Raw genomic sequence first — 23,475 nt, 5'->3', positions numbered from 1 at the left:
GAATGAACTTACATGGGAGTTTGAAGGCAACTTTATTGGAGTTTAAGATACCCTGCCCACCCCACAGGCAGGCAAGCTGTAAATCTCAGCAGCTGCCCAGAGAATGAAGGAGACGGGGAAAAACAGTTAAGCTGGCATTGATGTCAGACGCAGGGCAGAAACGCAGCTGTATGGCAGGAGGGGAGTTTTTAAAGGAAGAGTAAAGAAGCCCGAAGTGTTAGGGAGAATTATATGAGAAAAAAGGAGAGGCTATTCTCTTCTGGAGAAAAGTGGGCAGGCTTGTGAAGCTACATTGCTACAGCTTGGTAAGGAATTCTGGGAAGGAAAAGCATTGTCTCATGGTCAGGTGATTGATTTGACCAAACTGAAATGGTAGGTGTTTACCCAGACCAGAGAGATGCTAGACTCTTGACCAGAAGGCTTCTCTTAGTAGGACTCTATTGCTACTGCAACACTGTTCCACAGTTGGAAGAATTCAATTACTCCAAAATATAGCACATTCTTTGTTGGACTTTTCTAACTTTGGGGCCACAGAGATAAAGCCAAGTTTGAAAATCACTTCAAAACCAAACATATTGGGACTGGAGAGATGGCACAGGGGTTAAGAATACTGGCTGCTCTTGCAGAGGACTTGAGTTCAGTTCCCAGCATCCACATGGCAGCTAGCCAGTTATAACTACAGTCCCAGGACTTTTGATGCCCTCTTTTGGCCTCCATGGGCAATGCATGCACAGGTGCACTTACATACATGCAGACAAAACACTCATACACATAAGACAACATCAAAAAAAATCAAACCAAACAACAAATTAAAACACAGACATACTTTGCATTTGTTTTGTTTATTTTTACAAGTTTCCCTGAGGGTAACAAAATCTTTTTTAAAATCATTTATACAATGGCAGCTCTTCTTACATAAAATCTATTTTGCACTCTAATTTTGTGCTAAGGATACGACCTTTGGGGAGGAGGATTTAAAAAAACTGTTTAGTTAATTAAAACAAAACAATCCTGATGTTCAATAAATGTTTCAGTATACAATTTATCACACTATGAAGACCAGCAAGAGTTACAAGGCTAGCCTCACTGGCTTATTAGGTGAGAGGCAGGAACTCTCAGCTGGGAGCAGAGCCATTTATGTGAAATCAATTTAAGCTTTTTTGAAGGGCCAGATAAAGCAAGTGGAGCAGGATGGAACAGAACATTACCTTCAGTCAGAACCACCCAGTTAAGTTGCTTCTGAATCTAGACCCACTGTCACTATTAGGCAACTACTATTTAAACCACTAGGTTTTGGGGTGCTTTGTTACACAGCAAAACTATTCCATCTATTTACAGATACTACTACAGTAACTGACCACTCTCTAAGGTCATTTTTTCTCTTTTAAAAAATTACATTTATTTATTTATTTATGCATGCGTGTGCCATGGTGCAAGTGTGGAGGTCAGAGGATAATTTACAGGAGTCAGGCTTTCTTCTTCATGTGGGTTCCAGACATGGAACTCAGGAAGTCAAGCTTGGCAGCAAGAACCTTTACCCAATGAACCATCTTGCCAGGGTTTTAAAAAGATATTATATTGAGCATCATTTTAATCTTGGCATGCTGGCACTGGGGCGTGACAATTTAGAGTGGAGCTGACCTGACAAAGGAGGCCTGGGGGAGAGTGTTCTGGGCAGAGACAACGGAATGTATAAAGGCTGTGGCTTGAGAGAATGCCTGGAATGTTTTAGAAACAGGAAGGTCAGTGGAAGACAGTAGAGAATAACAAGAGGCTATGTCCAGCCAGGCTACCAGGGGACGCAGGATGTTATAGAGTGAGAAGACAGCCACAGGAGCCTTGAGAGGAGGGACCTGGTCCTTACTCTTTGGCACTGAATCTTTTCTGAGCCCCTCACCCCTGGTCTATAGTTGCTGCAGTTGGCCCTATGTCAAGGACAACTCCTCCCCAGCCACTGCTCAGGCCAAACATTGCATTACATGCTGGCCTCACCTTTCCACATCCTGTGTGTTCATTCTGCACACCTGCCAACCCCACCTTCAAAATCACCAGGGCCGCTGGCCACTAGTCCAGGGTCAGGAGGCCTCCACTGGGGCTCCCTAAAGGGTGTCCCTGCCCCAACTCCATCCCCACCTCCATTCTTCTGGCAGCTGGAGAATGAGGGATATGGACCATTCACTCATGAGATGGGAAGCCCATATTATTATCCTAAGAACTTTGGTCATTTCACCACAGGTAAAATAGAATGGGTATGGATGTACTGAGCAGAATGTTATTAAGACTAATCAAAGTACATTACAAAATATTTGCTCCTCCTTTTCTGACAAATGATGGTTAAAAAAGAGGATGAAACACTTTCCACAATTAAAATACTCTCTCAAATCTCATTATAAAAGAAAGAATTGAGCTGGGTGTGGTGGTCGACACCTTTTACTGAGGTGAGCCTCATCTACATAGTGAGTTCCAGGCCAGCTGGGGCTACAGGAGACACTACTTCCAAAAAAACCCAAAAATCCCCCCCCAAAACAAAGGAACTGAAAACAGAAACATTTTCAGTTTTGCTACAGATGTTTCATAAAGTTATTATATACATTAAAAAATAACAAGGTGCCCAGCTCCAACTGATACATCTACAATGCAACCCCTTTACCTACGGCTCAGGGAACATCAATCGAAGAGGGGGCCAAAAGACCACAAGAGTCAGAGGACCAGGACATCTGCTGCTAGACATGTAACAGGGATGCTGCCCCCATAAAATCTCAACAATGCAGTGGCCTAAACACGATGGCTCACTAGGCAAAGGCACTTGCCACTCAGCCCGAACAACTGAGTTCAATCCCTGGAACCCATGTAAATGTGGAAGGAGAGAAAACTCCACAAAGCTGTCCTCTGATCTCTACATGTACACCATGGCATGTACATGCCCATGCATATAAGATACAAAATGAATAAATAAAGGTTTAAAAAAAAAAGATTTTAAAAAAGCAACTGGATGCTGGGGCCCTATCCTTCAAGGGTAGCTCATGGACAGAGCTCAGGGGAAGAAGCTGGAGGAACATGCAATGGGGTGTAAGGACTCTAACAGTCAGAAGACTCATACCACAGCACAAGGTGGGCTGGTGCCAAAACCCAAGAATCTTTCTTATGGCTGTGCCTTAAACACAAAACCCTCCCCACTCTTCTTAGTATACATTATTTCTCAGACCACAAGTGGACACATGACCCAGTGTCCCCTGTGTGCAGAGCAAACTAATCTGTGCAGAAGCAGCTGGGCATGGGAAGGCAGGTGAAGAATGATGCTGGAGAAGGGAGAAAGAAGAAACTGAAGAGACAGGAATCAGACTGCAAGTGGAGGGAGACACCGTGACTGAATCTCAACCCATGCCCTCTCCACAGTATCCTCAGACTGTGCTGTGCGTTCTGTCCGGTAGATATGCCACGTTAGGGTCTACCAAGTACAGTCCAAAGAGTTTCCATTTCGCTTGTACACAAAGGAAAAGAAAATTGGATAAAGGCACCTGAAAACTACAGAACCCAAAGGTAAATTTTAAATGAATAAAAGGCAAGATTTCCTAAAAAGTCATGCAAAGGAAAGCATTTACTTTTAGAAATGTTTTCTCTAGCAAGTTTATTTTTAATTGCAGCACTGTTTTGGCAGAAAAACATATTTAAGTTTGTGCCAAGCTAAAAAGAATAGCCAGTAGCTTCCATCCATTGTTTATTAATTTGTGCTGTCAATATAAAAATAGTTTTGAAAATACCCTAAACTAATATAGAAGCAAGCAAACAAGCCTGCCAACATAAACTCATGGACACAAATAGGGCCAATCACAGGTACCAGGTAAAACAGGGGTGGGACTTGTGGGTAGTTCAATCCTGAGTGGCAGTGGACACTGGAAGAAAAATTTCTAGAGCATGATGAATCCTTGTTTTTAGCAGAGGATAAACTTTTCAATACATGGTATACCTTTACAATATTAAAAATGATGATCTTATACCAAGGATAAAGGACAGTATTTATAAACTTAGAAAAAGCACCCTGGGGACCACTCCGGACTGGGTAATGGGGCCAGCTGTCACACTGCCAGCACCATGCACACACATCTGTATGGAACTTTAAACTGTGAGTTCTCTCCTCTGGGTTTGATACCTCTGTAAGAAGCCATGAGGAGAAATGCCACATCCTAGCTATGTGCAGGCCTGTATCCATGGTCAGTGAAAGGGCCGGCCTCTTCTGGGTCTGGACTTCAGGTGGCCAGCAGACCGGCGCAGCTTTTTCCTTTCTTGGCGATGCAGTTTCTCAGCCTCCTGTTGCTTCTTTTGCTGTTCAGACTAAAAGAAAGTGACGTGAGAGGAGGAAAAGAGAAAGGAAAGGTCCCGGTGATCCTCAGCATGCAGTAGCACAGCCACTAGTCTCGCTTGGTCCACGGAGCGATGCTGCCCAACTCAGCATTGTGTTCTGGCTGCTGGCTGCCAGCCTGCCCTAGCAGGAGCAGCATGACAAAAGCCAACTTCCACTGCCAGAACAGAAATTCTAAACCCTGGGGCAAGAGGAGAAGTGCACCCCCACCCCCACCAGCAGCCTGACCACAAAGTAGAGACTCCTGGGATGCTCTAAAGGAGTCACAAAGAGTCACCTACAGAAGGTGCCACTGCTTATAAAATGCCCCTCTACCCTGCTTGTAAGCCAGAACCACCAGTTTATTCACATTCTCTTAAAATCAAACAAAGTTATGTTACGACCCACACTTGACTAAACAACTCATTCATTAGGACTGGCTCCAAAGAGCTGTTGGATGCTAAAACAAAAAAACAAAACAGCAAACCTCCCCCTAAAGGACAGATTTGCTATGATTAAACCTTGACTGGCTTGGCAGACACCCCTTCCCCCAAGTTCATAGCTTCCACATGTACCAGGTGCTCCCCAGTAGCATGCCTATTCTCTGTAAAAAGAGAGGAGCTATGGAGTTTTAAGCCCACACAAATGCTGGTGGCTGCAGGGACCCGCCATGCACACTGGGGAGGCTGCCAGGTGGTGGCTGCACAGGGCAAGGCCCGGCCTCAGAGACCCAAACACCTGCTGCACCTGCAGCTTTCACTACACACCTGCAGACAGTCACCAGTGCTTCTCTCTTGAAGGAAATGTCTCCCTCTATACTCACTTCTGTGGGTATGACTGAGTTTAAATAGTGGGTGAGTAAAGACCAGGAAAGAACACTCACAGGCCTGAAGGGCCCCTCCCCCACTCTGGTGCTCTTTCTGAATATTATTTCCAGTTCTTTTCTGATTTCTTCCTGTGCGTTTTCAAAACTAACCTTGCCCAGTGTGACCTTCTAAAGTTTAGCAAGAATGCCTCCTTGTACTCTACCCGAGGTTCTCACCTGGCCCAAGTTGCAGATGCATCCTTCCTTACTAGGCCCTGTGGGAGCTGTGTCTTCCTGGCCTTGCCTCCTTTAATGTCCTTTAGTCCACTCCCCTGGCCATGGCTAGCATGTGTTTATATACATACATACATACATACATACATATATGTATGAGAGTGTACTCCTATAGTATGGAAGTACACCCATGCCATACAATGCCTGCAGAGGCCAGAAGAGGGTGTCAGATTCTCTGGAACTGGAGTTTGGGCAGTTGTTAGCCACCATGTGGGTGCTGGGTAGAACTTAGGTCCTCTGCAAGAGCAGTCAGTGCTCTTAATCACTGAGCCAAGTCTCCAGCCCCAGTCAGCATACATTTTTTTTTGATTTTTTAAAATTTAATAACCACATGATTAGAAGAAGCATTTCATTACGGCTTTAACATATTCAGTTACACATTCCAGAGCAAGGATATACCTCTTTCAAAGGTAGCTGTAAATTTTTAGGTTCACAGTTGAATTAATACAGTCATACAATATAAAAATGCTGTAAGTTCAGGCCTCTGCTTCCTAAAATGCCCTAGATTCCTTGCCACAGGCTCTCACAGCCCCTCCTTCAGAGCACTTCAAGTTTATTCTAGAACCAAGCGTGCCACTGTACCCTGTCTATTCTCTCAGCAGACAGAACTGTGGGGACAGCCCTGTGCTGGAGCAGAGCACTACTGGCTTCCTGTGTTAAAGAAAGGAAATCTGGGGCTGCACATGCCCTATACTGAACCATGACATCATCAAGACTCTCACAAAGTCAACAGTTATTTAATTCTGATGAGCAATGCTCTAGGTTTGTTCTGGCTAAGAGGAATGGGGGGCATGTTCTGTAGCTTCATAGTAACAAGTATCCCTAAAAAGGGCTATCCCTTCCCGTTTTTGGAGACAGTGTTTATGTAGCCCAGGCTGTCCTTAGACTCATGAACCTCCTGACTCAACCTTCCAAAGGCCTGGATTTGGAGTACAACCCAGGTATGTACTGCCATGCCTGGCTCTTAAAAGGCATTTCCTCAAATAATTTTGGAAAATGATGTATTAAACCCAGTCAGACAGGATGTCCAGGCACTTTTAGGCAAAGGGCTTCCTGGGGTCTTTGATGTGGACATGTGACCCTGAGGTTAGGGCACTCAACAGCACTGTGGGCAGCTCCTGCTAGCTTCTCTACCTCCTCTTCCAGGACAGGAGCTCCAGGAGGAGCTGGGAAGAGGCCACTATTGTTTTGCAGACAAAGCTTCCCACACACAAAGGACTATCATTAGCTTCTATCCCTAAGGCTGCATCTGGGAGACCTTGTCCGTGTGTCACCACTCATTATGATTTATGGGCCAATTAGTTCTTCTCCAAGTTGTCCTTTTCTCCTCCCCTTCTTCCCTGACCCAAGCTCCTGACTACCCTGCTGCAGTTCACAGCACTCTCATCATGGAGAGGGGGACAACACATGCCAGCTACCATCACATGAGCAACAGCTTTGATGAGGCACTACTTTGTGTTAGTGTAGATATTCTCCCCATGAATTTACTGATATTTTAGAAAGTACCTATGAACATACTGGGAAACCCTGTAAATTTACCTGAAAGTATCACCTACATTAAACATAGTATAAAAAGAAATTTCTATAAGCAAATACACAAGCGTGTGTCTAAATATATAATTAACACCAAGAGTTTAATAATTAAGAGCATGTCAGTCAAGTCTAGATAAAACACATAAATCAAACATTAACTGATATAATATAGCCTCCCAAATAGTTTCTGTGCTGGATAGCTTTAGTGTCAACTTGACACACCTGGGTTGAGGGAGCCTCAATTGGGGAATTGCCTCCATACAACTGGCCTGTGGCCATGTCTGTGGGGCATCTTCTTGATTGTTGTGTGATGTGGGAGGGCCCAGCCCACTGTGGGTGGTGCCACCCCTGGGCAGGTGGGCCTGGGTTGCATAAGAAAGCAAGCTGAGCAGGGGCCAGGGGAGTGAGTCAGTAAACAGTGTCCCTCCATGGCCTGTGCTCCAGCTCCTGCCTCCAGGTTCCTGCCCTGAGTTCCTATCTTGGGCTCCCTGATGAACTGTGACCCAGGAAATGTAAGCCAAATAAACCCTTTCATCCCCAAATTGGTATTGGCGGGAGTGTTTTGTCACAGCAATGGAGAAACAAACTTGGAGAGTTTCAAAGCCTCCACTTGATTCAGCTCTGAGGTCACTTCACGCAGTTCCTAGTGCTTCTTCTCATCTTATTTTCATTTTACCACAAATTACCAAGTGGTCTCAACTCAGTGCCTTCCAGTGTCAAAGCAGAGAGAAATGGCTATTTTCTCACTTCTGCAAAACTGGTGCCTACTGACTAGCACTCTCCCACTGACCTATCTCCCCAGCTCTGGGATGATAAATTAGATAGTGAGATGGTTACAGACTTAGTGAATAGAAAGCACTGACTGAATTGTGGACTTTAAAAGAGGGAATTATAGCTATGGAGGTGTAGTTCAATTATAGAGTACTTGCCTAGCATGTGCAAGGATCTGGGCTTGATGCCAAGCACTGAAAAAAGAGAAAAATGAACAAGAGTGAGGAGACAGCACATTGTGAAAAAGTCATGTGTGACTTTTTGAGTGCACATGTGTGAAAGTCACCATCACCTCCAGTTGTGTCCACAAGGGATAGGTGTGGGGTGCATTGCATTTAAAACTGCAGTGTACATGCATTTTTCGTCCATTTTTCTAAACTTCACTTAAAGAATGAATCAAATTCCCTTGCTCAGATGTCTAGGGCTGTATTTCTTTTCTTACCCTGTGTTCTTGGTTCTAGACTATTTCTACAATCATGGAACAAGAACAGAGTTGCACTGCAATCTGTCATAGAGCTCCATGTATAGTGATCATGGATCAGCTTTTAAGAGTAAAAGAGAAGGACCTGTCTGCAAGGACAAAACAAGGTGGCATCTAGTAGACTGTAGGCAGTAAAGTAACAATGAGCCCACCCTGCTCGCTCCACTACGGAGAAACGTCTAGCATAGCAAGTAGTTTCAGATACTCATTTTTCACTTAAAAATTCTGATATACATTTCAGACTGACAGAGTTTTAGAAAACTGAAAGAAATCCTTTGTCAGTGTATGTATTCCTACGTAAAACACATGATTTCTCCTGTGTATATCTTTAAAATTTTTAAATAAAAAACTGAATTTTATGGCATGTAAATTATATGTCAATTTGGAAAAAGAACCACAAGTGGTAGGTTGGCATTCTTCTCTATTTGGGGACTATGTTGAGGGGGAGTGACTAGAAATGAGAAAAAGGTTTATTTGAGAAACGAGGCCATGTTGTTTTACCTATTAGCAAACAGCAAATGTTTAAGCAACTTAGTCCTCCCTCCTAGAATATGCAAAAAGCCTTATTATTATAGCTAGTTTAAGAAATAGATCTTGGGGCTGAAGCGTGGCTCTGTAGTTAATAGCACTGGAGGCTCTTGCAGAGGACCCAGGTATGGTTCCCAGTACCCACATGATGGCTAACAACCATCCATAACTCCAGTTTTAGGGGATCTGATGCCCTCTTCTGGCCTCCATAGGCACTGTATACATGTGGTACACTTATATACATGCCAATAAAATACTCATACACATAAGATAAATAAAATATAACACAAAAAATTAAAACAAATGGCTTTTATAAGTCAATTTAGAATAGATTATCATTGGCAGAACAATGCACCCTGGGAAATGATTGTGTTTGGGTGAGCCAGATGGGACCACCATAAGGCATCACAGTCAGCCAGTTCCTAGTCTCCTTCATGTAAGTACTGCATGTTTTTATACCCTTTAATAGCCAAGCTGCAACTTAGGCCACACACTGACTGGGGGCCTACCTTTTTCTATATCAACCAATACTCCCAGCTCTTCTTGCCTGGCTGCCAATCAGCAGAGTTTCTGACTTTGGGGAAAATGGTGGAACAGGGAACAGTTTCCTCCAAGAGAAAAGCTTGGGAAGGCAGCCCTGAGCCAGATACATACCCAACATGATCGGAGCCCAGTTTTTCTTCATGAATTTTAAAAAATAACATCAAGAAACAACTCACCCTTTTGAGTGTGAACGTCAGCTGCTTGCTGCCAACAGTGGTGTCTGATACACTCAATGTCCCATTTTTGGCTTCAAGTTTCAAACGATTTTCAAGGGTTTTGCTGTAGGAAATTTAAAGAATGACAGGTTAACATTATGCTTTGATTTACCATTTGAAACAAGTTTAAACTAGTATTGAAGAAAAGTCTATTACATATGTGGTAAACAGAAAATAACACTCATTCGACAGAATCCAGAAGAATCTGCATAAATACACTGTAAAAACAATAGCTGACAAAAATACCACTTACCTGAATATTTAAGGAACTAGATTCCAATGACTGTCATTCATCTTACTACACTATATTTCTGAAGTCAAAGTGCAAGGAACAATGTTTCTAGCATGCAATTTATAAATTTAAAAAATTTTGTGTGTATGAGTGTTTGGCTTGCATGTAAGCGTAACTAATGTATGTAAGTACGAGCAATGCCCATGGGGGCCAGAAAAGGGTGTCAGATCCCCTGAACCTGGAGTCACAGATGGTTGTTAGATGTTATGTGGGTGCTGGGAACCAGACCCAGGTCCTCTGCAAGAGCAGCCAATGCTGTTAACCATTGAGCCAGCTCTCCAATCCCCAGTGTACAATTTATCATGATGGTCTGTTGTGCTGATGACACTAAAGCATTTTATATTTAATCCCTGCACTAGTGAGATATAAACACACTAGCCACTTCTCTACTTTCTACAAAGGACTGAGTACAACCTGAGTTCTCAGCCACAGAGAACAGCCGAGATACCTTTGGTTTTTCATTTGTTCAGTCTTTTAAGTCACCATCTTACAGCATGTACAACCCGAACAGGAATCCATCTATTCTAGTGACAGGAAACAAAAGGGACTGTACTTTGGGTAAATTCTAACTGGTTTCTATTCAATGTGACTTCTGCTGGTATTTTAAGGTTTTGTTCTGATACACTTTATCCCCAATTAAATCTCATTTCACTTCTTGATCAAATTTCCCAAACTATTCTAAGTCTCTTTATACAATGGATGTCTCTGTTACTGTTTGGTGATGTATAATTCATTTTCTTCTTCATGACTAAAAATCTGTCATGTGCTCTGTGTGTGTGTGTGTGTGTGTGTGTGTGTGTGTGTGTATATACATGTACACATGCTAGGACAGAAGTTCATTCTAGGGCCCAGCCTGGCCTTGAATCTAGACAATCCTGCCTCGGTCTCTCTAGACTTGGAACTGCAGGCATGCACCTTGATGTCTGGCTCTCCAGTTCTAATACTAAACCTGAATTCTGAAACAGTTATTACATATAAAACTTAATTGCATATTACTAGAATGTTTTATCATAAATCAAAACATTGGTCCTTTTTTATTGTTTTTGAGGGGGAAAAAAAAAAAAAGACACCTGAATTAAGTCTAAATATACTTGCATACGGCTGACTGTTCCAGAAATGGCTAAAGCAGCACATCCCGTCTCATCCTCTGATGAGACAGGGGAGGGAACAAAAAGGAAAGAACAGCTTCCCCTGTTCAGAACAAGCAAGCACACAAAAACAAAGCAAAAGAAAGGCTTCCCTTTCCTCCCTTACCCTCAAGTGAGCCCTCAAAAAGACTGCCCTCAAAAAGGAACTACTAAAAGAGCTGACTGAATAAAAAGGAAAAGTTGGTTTGTGTGAAGTGTCTTCTGCTCCCTGAACTGGTCCCATACCTAATTACTGAGCAGAGAGATGCTCCTGAGGGAGTCTTTGACAGTGATGCTCCCCTGAGACTTTGAAGCCTATGTTTGATGTTCACACCAAGAGAAATTTATCTCATTTCATAACTATGAGTTCTGTACTAAATACACCTTCTTTATATAATTTGAGGCATAAAGTGGTTAGCATAAAAGTGGCACTATTTCTAAGCAATAATGTTATTAAGAAGCACTTTTAAAGCACTTTTCATCTTCAAAGTTCTTTACAGACTAACTAATTAATCCTTTCAACATCCCTGAGACAGAAGTATTTATCCTTTATAGATGGCAAAAAGGGAGGTAAAATGTTAAATGACTTGCCCCAGGCCATGTACGGATCCAAGTTTAAAACCAGGATTCCAGGGTAAGATTTCTGGTTTTCAGGCATGTGTCAAACCATACTTGATTTATACAGATCTGCTCAGGAAACTTGTTCATTGAGTGTTCTAAATCACAAGCTTCCGCATGACAAACTGGAAGAAATTAAAATCCAGTTTCACTTTTTTAATACAAGAATTCAAAAGTGAAGTACAAACTGACTAGCATGCATGTCAACTGTCTGCCTGAGCAGATTCCTCAACCTGTTCATTTTTGTTCTTTCCTTTCATAGCTATAAACAGTGAGCTTCAAAGTTAACAGGAATTCTGAACAACTATGGAGCAACTGAGACAAAGTGGGGCACAGAGAACCTTAATTTAGGAAGCAAAAGAACTTTTTAAGTAAATTGTGGGAAATTACTACTCTTAAGAATGACCTTATTTCCTCCATGATAGAGTATATAAACTCTGGTTTTCTCTCAATGTACTTTCCACTTGTGCTTGTAAAAACTTGTTCTGTCTAGGCTACTTGGAGAGGCAAGCTGAGTTTTAGAAGGAGTCATGGCAGAAGATCAGAGGCAGCCAGGGACGGTGTACAGATTTCTACATTAAACAAGCTCTACTTCCCTCTCTTTGAAAGTCAGCTTGCTGAGTGTGGCTACCCCCCAGGTCAGTGTCTGCTGCTTGGTATAACTGGTCAGAGATGACTTAGGAAGCAGATGCAGCAATACTTGAGAGCCCAGACTGAGAGACAGGATGTAGAGAAGCGCAGGACCAGGAGGACAGCCTGGCACCCTTTCCCAGAGGCCCGCTGTCTCCCCAATGCAGGCTTCAAGTCTACAGCAGACTGAGGACTTTCTAATTGATAAAGTATTTTAGGGAGAAAAAGAATCTAAGTAGGACAAGGTAAGAAAAAAATTGCGATTGCTAAAAAACAATGTAAGAATTAAAAGGCTGGAAATGGGATTACACAGCTACTCAGGGAGGAATGCAGAGGCCACTCAGGAAGAGCCTAAATGATCAGTAAGGATACCTTAAAATAAAAAAGAAAAATGGGCACAAACTACAAAGGAAAAAAAATCATGTGAGATATTTATTAGATGCCCCAAGAAAGGAGAATGGCTCACTTGAGGTTTTAAAATATAAATATATTCTACAATTTCTCAAATTAGCAACATTTAATTAAAAATTATGCTCCTCAACTGGATTTTTTAATCACTTTGCAGAATAGCAGAGGAAAACATAGTCACATTCCTTAGTACAGAATCTAAATTTAAGCAACCAAGAAATCTGATGCCTCCTCTATGAGCACAATTAACGTTCAACACGATTGAACACCGAGGTTGCCACAGGTGTTGGGAAACAGGTACTCTGCTAAGACTGCGAAGTGCGGAGGCTTTGGAGGGCAGTCTGCCAGTACCTGTCACACCCCTCTTCTGATCTAGAATGCATCACTGAGAACACATTCTGAAGAAATATTGTACATGTGCACATTTATAGCTGAGAGCAAAGAACACAAGGAAACAACCTACATGTACACAGAGGAATGGCTCCATGAAGTACCACACACCCATCCTAAGGACTATTTCATGTGCACATTTATAGCTGAGAGCAAAGAACACAAGGAAACAACCTACATGTACACAGAGGAATGGCTCCATGAAGTACCACACACCCATCCTAAGGACTATTTGTGAAGCCATGAAGTAGACTAACTGTATCCACAAGCACATTTTCCAAGACTTATTGCTAAGTGAAAAGAACAAGTTCAACAATCTAATCAGCATGATTTGTACACTCTGAGGGAGAAGTATAACTGTGCATGTCTGAGTGTGGACATCCAAGGAGTGAGTGCACTATGAAGGAAGAAAGGTGTGCACAGTGATGCTGCCTGACAGGCTCACTCTTTGGCATTACAGGCTTAATATACTCACATATGACTGACAAACACCATCACAGGCGTATAAGTTCGGGATCAATATAAAAATTAGGTTTTTGAAGTTGGACCTGATGGCGCATGCCTGAAATCCCAGTACTTGGGAAGCTGAGGCGGGAGGATCACGAGTTCCAGGCCAGCCTGAGCTACATTGCAAGACCGTCTCAAAAAAATTGGTGGATAACAACAGTCTAAAACTCCAGTTCCAGGGAGTTCAACACTTTCTTCTGACATCCACGGGCATTGCATAACACGGGTACACTTACATACATACAGACAATGCACTTATACACATAAAATAAAAATAATAAATATTAAAAATAATGATGCTCTAAACTCTTGTACATAAGTTCAGCTTTACCCACGTCAGTGAGGGAAACCCTTGTAGATAATGTGGTATCCGTGACAAGATGCTCATTCAGGGCTCTAACTACCCACTGAAGATTAACTCCTTAAAGTGGGAACCACTTTAGAAAATCACTGAATTCCCAGAATTGACCCCAGAGCAGCACTTCAGAAAATACTTCTACACAGTGAACCAGTGCTGCCCAGCAGCTCAAATTCATGACCCACGAGGAGACAGCCTCACCACCAATGAACATGGTGTTCTCAGTTTGAACTCTTTCGCTTCTGTCCTTCAGTACTTTGCCCTTCAGGCCCCAGTTTTCCCAGACATCAGGGAAGGTCCATCTATGTGCCCATAATGAGGTAAGCAAGCAGCACTTTCTATCACCAGCACAGTTATTCCCCCACACGCTGACCTCTGGCCCTGTGTTCTGAGGATGCACGCCTGCCCTTCTGAGGCTTTCCTTGACAAGGCTACTGGCTCCATTTCCCTCTGCTTCCTTACCAAATCTATTATCAATGAACTCCGTTCTCTCCTGCGTTACCCGAGTCCTGTGGTCGAGTCCTCCCTGCCCAGCAACAAATCCCCCTCTCAAGCCTAAAAGAACTTCCCCATCACTGACAAATCTTTTGGGAACAATCAACCACACTAATTGTTTTTTAAGAGTTTAAAGATTGCTTGCCCATTCACCAATCCATTCCAGTGAGACATCTGGTCTGAGAAAGTCCTAAATGCAATCCTCACACCATGGCTCTGCTCAACCTCGGCACCGTGGTCTGTGCTGTGGCCTCCCTGCTTGCTGAGTTCATACCAGGCCTTCTCTGAGATTGGCTTGTTTTCCTCCTATCCCTCAGACAAACCCTTGGCATCTGTTACTGCTCATCTCCTTTGCATTTCCACTGAATTGCAACTGCAGCTCTACAATATCAGTAGGTCTCTAACATTCTGCACATTACTTTGCACACATTACAGTTTTCTAAAGAGGTGTACAACTTTTATCAGATTCAAGAAACACGTTTTCCCTAGGATTCTATTCTTACCTCTCATCATCCTCTACACAATAATAATACACCTTCTTACATCACAAAACGAGAGCTGAGGCCTCTCAAATCAAATCATCATGAGCCCACACTTACATTTCTATTTGTTCACGAAACACCACCAAGAAGCAGGCTCTCTAGATTTCATGTGCTGAAAACCCAGCTCCATACTTCTAGCCTTCAATATGCTCCACCTCACAGGGAACATGCTAGACACTTCAACGCTATCCTTGACCATAACATTCTCCTCTTGTGTTAACTTGGTATCCAGTGTTGTAGTTGGTCCCATTTCTTTCACAGCCTTATGAGTAATCTGGCTCTGAGTCTATCAGCTCTATCGGCGGCTCCTCCCAGGCCCTCAGCTTCAGCCTCCACCACTTCTGATACTACCACAAGATAAGTGATCTCTAGAGTCCAGATTCTCCACTGTTCTGAGGTACTCTGTTATGGGTTTCTCAAATAGAGAAACCTCTCATGCTGCTATGACTTAGTCTTACTATTTACAACAAGCATGCAGTATTTTTATTATAAGTGTTCATATTACTGGAGGAGGATTGGACTAGATTTCATAATGTTACTCTCAGTTGGACAGTCCTTCAAGGCTTTCCAGGGACCTAGTAGGCCCTGTCCCCACCCCGAGTGCTCCGCTTTCAAAAAACCAGTTCCAACATGACTCCTACAAAGACTTCCTTGAATTTTCCCCAAATTAAGCCCCTTTCTTTCTTCTGTCCCTCTCCCACACCCCTCTGACTCAGAGGATATCTGCTGGTATAGGAGTGCTACAGCAGGTGTCCTTCCTTCCTGTCTCCAGGGTCTGGGAGGCTCTTGGCTCATACCACACACTCCTTGGACATTTGATGAATGGATCGTGGGTGAGGAAGCTGAGAAGTGGGTGAATAACCCACAAATACAGTTAGCAAAGTGCCAAGCGGAAAAATATGTGTTGATAGACACATGTATTTGTGTAAAACTTTGACTTTGCTGACTATAGACTGCATTTACTTTCTCTGTTACAAAAATAATTTTGAAGCTGGGCAAGTCCAAGTGAACATTTAAACACAATACATCCAATTTGGATGCTGTCTATTCTTGATTGCCTTGTGGTGACTCAAAGAATAAACATAAGGAGTCACTTCAGTTCTCTGAAGGATAATGGTTCACTGCTTCATTAAATAATATTAAGGGCTACAAGTTCAGGATTTTGCACAATAATTCAGTCATGAGTAGAATTCAATAAGCTGTTCTTGCCAAATGCTAGCAAACCACAGGCTAGTCATCCCTGTGGGTTATTAATTTAAACAACGAAACTTTTCAAGCTCACATAAGTATTATTACTTATGTAGCTCTTCTCAGAAAGTGTTTAACTGCCATGGATTCACTATTGTTTATTCTTTCAGGTTTTGTTTTTAATTTATTACATTTTATTAGAGGGGAAGGCATGCAGCACACGTGAAGGTCAGAGAACAACTTGCAGGAGTCAGGAGTCAGTTCTCCTTCTACTATGTGGGACCTGGAGACAGAACCCAGTTCATCAGTCTCGGCAGCTTTGCCCACTGAACCATGTCACCAGGTGTCCTAGTTTGTTTCTTCATTGCTGTGACAAAATACTCTGACCAATACCAACTTGGGGAGAAAAGGGTTTGTTTAGCTTATATCTTCCAGGTCACAGTTCATCAGGGAGCCCAAGGTAGGAACTCAGGGCGGAAACCTGGAGGAAGGAGCTGGAGCACAGGCCATGGAGGAACACTGCTTACTGGCTTGCTCCCCTGGCCCCTGCTCAGCTTGCTTTCTTATGCAACACAGGCCCACCTGCCCAGCCAGTCCAATGAAGGCAATTCCCCAATTGAGGCTCCCTCAACCCAGGTATGTCAAGTTGACACTAAAGCTATCCAGAACACCAGGCCTATTGTTTATTATAAAATATGATTTTTAAAACGTGTGTGTCTGTGTGAGTATATGCCATGTTTGTGGGTACATGCAGAGGCCAGAAAAAGATGCCAGATCCCCTGGAGCTGGAGTTACAGGGGACAGTAAGCCACCTGACATCAATGCAGGGCACCAAACCCAGGTCCCCTAGAAGAACAGCAAGTGCTCTCAACCATTGGGCCATCACTTCATCCCCCAATACGAACTTTTTATCCTGTTTGTTTTTCACATTAATATCCTGCTCCAGCCCAAAGGAAGAATGTTAGTCAGGTTAGTCATACGCTCACCCCCAAACTGTGGCCTCCTAATCCCATGGCTACGCTCAAAACAACTGTTCCAGTTTCCTATCAATGGTTTACCAGGAAAAGTTCTTTTTCAGCAGACCTTGAAGGAATGACTGACTTTCCGTGACTATCTACTACATATGTACTGTTCTAAGTACTAATTCAGGAGCTAGAGATAAAGTAGTAAGTGAAGCAAGACAAAAACACCAGGAAATCTAACCAATAAAGGCACGCTACAGAACCAGAAGACTTCCTGTGCTTCTGCATGGGAACCTGCCCAAATGAAACAAGAATGGCATCTGTACTGAGGTAAGGCCATGCACACTTTGGGTGCAGCCTCTTTGGAAAACTGGCAGTTTCTCAAAGGGATAAACATAGAGTAAGCCTGTGACCAGCAATTCTACTCATTGGGTAACTGAAAACATATGCCCAGGAAAATGCATAGCTGGGGGCCGGAGAGATCCCTCAGTGTGTAAAGTGCTTCCCATGCAAGTGTGAGGAGCTGACTTCAAAGTCCCACTATCCATGTGAATGCTAGGCAGGCATGCTCCCCTGACCCCTGCAATCCCAGAGCAGGTAGAGACGGGGTTCCTGAGGCAAGCTGACTAGCTAGACTAGCTGAATCAGCAAACTCCGGGTTCAATTGAGAGACCTCTCTTCAATATACATACAGAAGTGATTAAGGAAGATACCCAATGTCAACCTCTGGTCTCCACATGCACCCACACGCAATGCATCTTTACACATGGGAACACATGTGCGTGCACACACACACACACACGCAAAAATATATATAGCTGAATGTTCTTAGCAGCATCAAAAGCAGGCACAACCTAGATGCCCCTTAACTGTTAAGTAAAATGTGGTACAGCCATACGCTGGAATAGTATTCAGTAATAAAAAGGTATAGACATGGGTAAACACTAAAAACATTTTGTTAAGTGAAAGAAATCAGATAAAAATGCTTCACGTTGCATAATTCTGTATGTATGGAAAGTCAGAACTGGCAAATCTATAGACAGACAAGTAGATTAGTGGTCTCCTAAGTCTGGGAGGTAAGTAGGTTCAGGGGAAATGAAGAGAGCTTCTTTTGGGATAACACAAGTGTTCTAAAATTGGGGTGATGGTTACGCAACTCTATCTACTAAGCACCAATGAACTTTGTAGGTGAATGGTGGAGTTTTTATCTCAAGAAAGCTGATGGGCTTTTGCTGTTGTTTTGTTTTGTTTTCTAAGACAAGGTCTCACTGTGTAGTTGTGTTACCATTGAATGCTCAAGCTTGCCTTGGCCTCTCTCAGTGCTAGGATTACAGGGATGAGTCACCATGCCTGGCCAGAAAGCTGTTATTTTAAAAAGGAAAGCTGGTAAGCCAAAAAATGTCTTCAAAAGATATTAGCAAGGCTGAGCATGGTGGTATATGGCTCTAGTTCCAGTACTAGGGAGGCTGAGACAGGAGAACTGCTGAAAATTTGAGGCCAGCCTGGGCTACATAGCAAATTCTAAGCCAGGCTGGTTTCTCTGTAGAGTAAGACTCTGCTTCAAAAGAAAATTAAAAAAAAAAAAAAAATTATCCACCTATCTACCTACCTACCTACAGATGTGTACATGAATATATAAATATCAATATATATTCTCAGAATATCATTAGCTTCTTTAGTCTACATTCCTTTTATTAATTAGAACAAGACATGTGTGCTTCTAGATTCCAAATGGAAGGACTCACTCAACATTTACCACCCTGATACGTGCTAGATAGGATGGTGAAGTAAAGATGAGAAAGGCAGGTCTCAACTCCAAAAACAACACTGGTGCCCCCATCCCCGCCTTCTCCTCATCAGTCTAAAATAGCACCTTTTCCTGAACACACAGCTGGGTGCTGGAGAAGTTCACAGAACAGAAGCAGTGCTGGCTTCTACCTGCCACCTACCTATCTTGCCCAATCCTCTTTCATCTCATAGCTGCTCCTAAGGGCTTCCTAGTTCTTTTCTCAGGATATCTTCCAGGACCATCTAGAACATCTAACCCTTATCTCTCAGTGCTCTACCTAGAGAGTCTCAAAGCAGAAATGCATAATTTGGATACCTGACAACTTAAAAAAACAGTTCAAAACAATGCAGCTTCTCCAAGGGTTAACAGTTTTTGTTTTTCTTTGGGGGGGGTCTTTTTGAGACAGGATCTCCTTGTAGCCCCAGCTGACTTGGAACTTGCTATGTAGACCAGGCTGGCCTTGAACTCACAGAGATCTGCCTGCCTCTGCCTCCCAAGTGCTGGGATTAAAGGCGTGCACCACCATGCCTGGCTATGGTTGATGTTTTTCAAGTATGGTCAATATTTATAAAACTATTTAAACAAAAAAAACCGATTTATTTTTATTTTATGTGTATGTGCATTTTGCCTGCATGTAAGTGCACCCATTTGTGCAATGCCCACAAAAGAGGGTGTTGGACTCCTTGGAATTGGAGTTATGGGTGGTTGTTAGCTGCCATGTGGGTACTGGGAATTGAACCTGGGTGCTCTGCAAGAGTAGCCAGTGCTTTTAAACACTGAGCCATCTCTCCAGCCCCCTATTTAAACCATTTTTAAATGGACAGTTCAGAAGCAGTAAGTATACTATCATAATCATCATCTCCAGGACATATTAATCTTCCAACACTAAAGCTCTGTACCCTTTCAACATGAATTCCTTATCCCCCTTTCTCCCAGCTCCTTGGCAACCACCACTCTACTTTCCGTCTCTCTCTGTATTTGACTATTCTACTACTCTTTTATCTCTCCATTTTCTTGCAAAGGCTTAAAATTTCTAGCAAATTTCCAAGTGGCTTTTCTAATAATCAGGTAACTAAGAAAGGGTAAGCATAACTGAAATCCTTATGTGTGTTTGCATGTCTGTAGGTGCATGTACACATGTGTGCAGATGCATGTGGAGGCCAGAAGACAAAGTCTTCTTTGATCACTCTAATTTTTCAGACTCTCACTAAACCAAGAGTTTGCTGGTTCTGCCAGACTGATTGACCAGCAAGCCCTAGGGATCTCTCTGTCTCCACCACCCCAGGCACAAACAACTGCATCCAGCTTTCTTATGTGGATGTTGGTGACCCAACTCACATCCCCATGCTGGAACAGTAACCATTTTATCAGTAAGCATCTGAGCCATCCCTCCAGCCCTTGAGATTCTAGTTTTTAAAAATGACTCTCTGTTATACAGGAGTGGTGCTAGACACCTATAATCCCAGCACTCAAAAGGTAGAGGCAGGAAGAGGTCATTCTGGGCTACAAAACAAAATTGCCTCTAAACTAATTAACTAAATTCACTTTTTTATTAAGAGGCGAAGAAGTTGTTACCTCTTAGCTGCCATTGTCTGATAGAAGTCATGGGAGAACATGGAACAAGATAAATATCTGTTGGTTATGGAGCCCAAGGGGAGAACACAGAGACAAGAGTGTGGTTTTGTAGGCTAAGTGTTCTAAGTATACTTACTGATACTTATGGGATGACACCCTCTGTCTCACTGCATGGAAAGTGTACTTCAAAAAGTTGTTAAAGAATAAACCAAGAACCAATGTATTTGACCAGTGATGTTTCCTCAGGCCAGCCCTGGGGCTTCCTTCACATGGCCTTCCTTACCCCTTCACATCATCACCCTCTCCAACAGTCCCCATCACCTGGAAAAGACAGATGCCATCTCTGGGTAGTATGGAAGGAGGGAAAGCACAGCTCAAGCCTCATGGCCACGGTACTCACTTCATCAGCTTCTGCTTTGTGGCAGAGTCTTTGAAGCTCCTGAACTCTTCTCCTGCTTTGATCTCATAAAATTGGGGCTTCAGGACCGTCTGCTGGTCCTCTTTCAGTTGCTCCTGCCACTTCATCTTTTCCTCCTGGTGCAGGAGTCTGCGCTGCTTCCTGACCTCTTCGACCCAGTCTTTTTCATCATCTGAACTCTCTGAACTTTCCGCATCACTCGGTTTTCCTTCCGGTTCTTCCTCCTCTTCCTGAAAGTAAAAATAGTAAGAAGAGCTCCTTTCGCTCAAATACTACCCATTAAGAGCATTAGCCCATCAGAATACGTGACAGCTGCTCCATCTGCATCAGAAGAAATGCCTTTAATTAATAAGATATACTCCAGGCTGAATGTCAAGCAATTAGTATGTAACTAATTACCTCTCAAGTACAATCAAAGGCTTCCTAATTTACACAGAAAATTATGTTAAAGAAATAGTAAACATACAGTATTTGTCTTTCTGAAATACCATGCATTTTCCCTTATTTGTGGTTCCTAGATTTTACACAGACACATAAAATCATGTATGCACATATGACATGAAAGAAGAAGTGGAGCTATCTAGGGGACAAAGGGACTAATGGGAGGGGAAGGGGTTAGGGAGGAGAGGGTAGAGACATAAGGAGCAATGTGCTCCATGTATCCGTGTGTGAAAGTGTCCTGTCACACAGTACCCTTACAATGAATATATAAATGCAAAGGTTTTTAAAAACACACACACACACAAGCAGCACTTCTAAGTGCTAAGAAGTGCATTACTTTCTCACGAAGTTCTTGTTGTTCTAAGAGTCTGAGTTTCTTCTTCCTCTTTTCACTAATTTTTGAAACAAGTGGATTCAAAAGTCTAAATTCTTCACTTTCTTCATCTACTTGGAAGTCGGGGTTTTCAAACATAACTTTAAATCGATCATCTGTGAGAATATTAGGAAGGCTCTGCAGGAAAAAAGAAGAAAAATACAGAACAGTTTAAGTTAATATCTGAATAAAATCTGATGAGGGCTTTACAACATTTACTCTAGCATAAATTAATAAGCTGTATAAGGATAAGATATTAACATTAGAAATGTATAAAATTTCTTTAGAACTGGTTTCCAGAACTTTCAAACTGGTCTAAAGTTGGAACTGACAAAACAATGTCTATTAATATATTTTGCAGATGATAGTTTGGGGCATTTACATAATGACCTAAGAATGAATTTTTTTTTTTAGCTAACTTTATGCTTACTATCAGAGAAAGAATTTCCTTAGTACTTCTAGCGCAAACAAACAAACCACACTTTTCAAGGAAATACGTAACTTTTTGGAATATGGCTTTAGCAAGTAAGTCTTTCAACTTCATATTCCATGGCGGAAGGAGGAAGAACTGTCAGCATGGTGGGGTGGCCACAGCGGGTGGGGCGGTTTACTGGGGATAGTTCTATTCTTTATAAAGATAATGTCAAAGCTGGGGATCATTGCACACAGGACTGGGAAGGCAGATCTCTGTGAATTCAAGGCCAGCCTGGCCTACACAGTGAGTTCTAGGCCAGATGGTGCTACAGGGAGACCCTCTCTCAAAAAAGACCAAAAGAAAAAAAACCCCAAAACCAACAAACTTCAAGCGCTGGAAAGATGATGGCTCAGGGGTTAAGAGCACTGGCTGCTCTTGCGGGATGTGGGTTCAGTTCCCAGCATGCACATGGTGGCTAACAACCATTTGTAAGTCTATTTCCAAGAGATACAACACCCTCTTCTGACCTCCAAGGGCACTGCACGACAAGGGTGCACTTACATATATATAGGAAATACACTCATTCACATAAAATAAAAATAATAATAAATATAGGGTTTTTTTTTAGATGCTGCAAACATTTTAATGATTATTGTTGAGCAGACAAAAAAATAGTTTTTTTAAAAAGGTAACTAACTTCAAGCCGGGTGTGGCAGTGCATGCTTTTAATCCTAGCTCTTGGGAGGCAAAGGCAGGCAAATCTCTGTGAGATTGAGGTCAGCCTGGTCTATATTGTAAGTTTCAGGTCAGCCGGGGCCACAGGGAGACCCTGACTCGAAAAGACAAAAAAAAAAAAAGAAAAAGGGTAACTTCATTACTTTTCTTCCTTGGGTCATTACTTGTTCCTAAGGACATAGTCTTTACATAATAAGGTTTTGGCTATTCAGTCTCATTTGGGTAACTCAAAACTGACATTAGATTCCTTTTTATTTCTACTATTTTTTTTTAAAGCTTTAGATAAAAAGTAAAGAAATTTAAGATGTTGGGCAGTTCAAAGCATTAAAGAGGACTTTTTTTTTTTTTTTCTGGTCTTTTTGAGACAGGGTCTCCCCTGTAGCCCCGGCTGTCCTGGAACTCACTATGTAGACCAGGCTGGCCTTGAACTCACAGAGATCCGCCTGCCTCTGCCTCCTGAGTGCTGGGATTAAAGGCGTGCACCACCACGCCCGGCAAGAACACGTTTAGAGAAGGAATATGAAGACAAAAGGAGAGATTAGGTGGGCAGACTTATAGAGAGTTACATGTCTGTGGCCACATCCAGAAGCACTGTCTATTTGTACTATTTTTTTATTTTTAAAAAATTATTTATTTAATAACCACATAATTAGAAGAAGTATTTCATTACAACAGCATTGACATATTAAATAACAATTTCCTG

At 42.5% G+C, this 23,475-nt stretch overlaps 1 protein-coding gene across 3 annotated transcripts in view; it reads right to left on the bottom strand.

Annotated features, from left to right (window-relative positions):
- Positions 1 to 860: 860 nt before the first annotated feature.
- Positions 861 to 23,475, bottom strand: part of Nol10 (nucleolar protein 10) — a 103,772-nt gene continuing 81,157 nt past the window's right edge. For all 3 annotated transcript variants that reach the window (XM_008850115.3, XM_029554567.1, XM_029554568.1), the window contains 4 exons: positions 21,587 to 21,760; positions 20,791 to 21,038; positions 9,471 to 9,573; positions 861 to 4,332 (listed from right to left, as the gene is read on the bottom strand). In XM_008850115.3, the coding sequence (XP_008848337.1) occupies positions 4,213 to 4,332; positions 9,471 to 9,573; positions 20,791 to 21,038; positions 21,587 to 21,760 (645 nt within the window). In that variant the 3' untranslated portion in view covers positions 861 to 4,212. The remainder of the gene's footprint in view (positions 4,333 to 9,470; positions 9,574 to 20,790; positions 21,039 to 21,586; positions 21,761 to 23,475) is intronic.

Source organism: Nannospalax galili, unplaced genomic scaffold, assembly GCF_000622305.1.
Source record: "Nannospalax galili isolate Female #2095 unplaced genomic scaffold, S.galili_v1.0 scaffold100, whole genome shotgun sequence".
Taxonomy (NCBI): domain Eukaryota; kingdom Metazoa; phylum Chordata; class Mammalia; order Rodentia; family Spalacidae; genus Nannospalax; species Nannospalax galili.
This window is presented reverse-complemented; position numbering and strand designations above follow the sequence as displayed.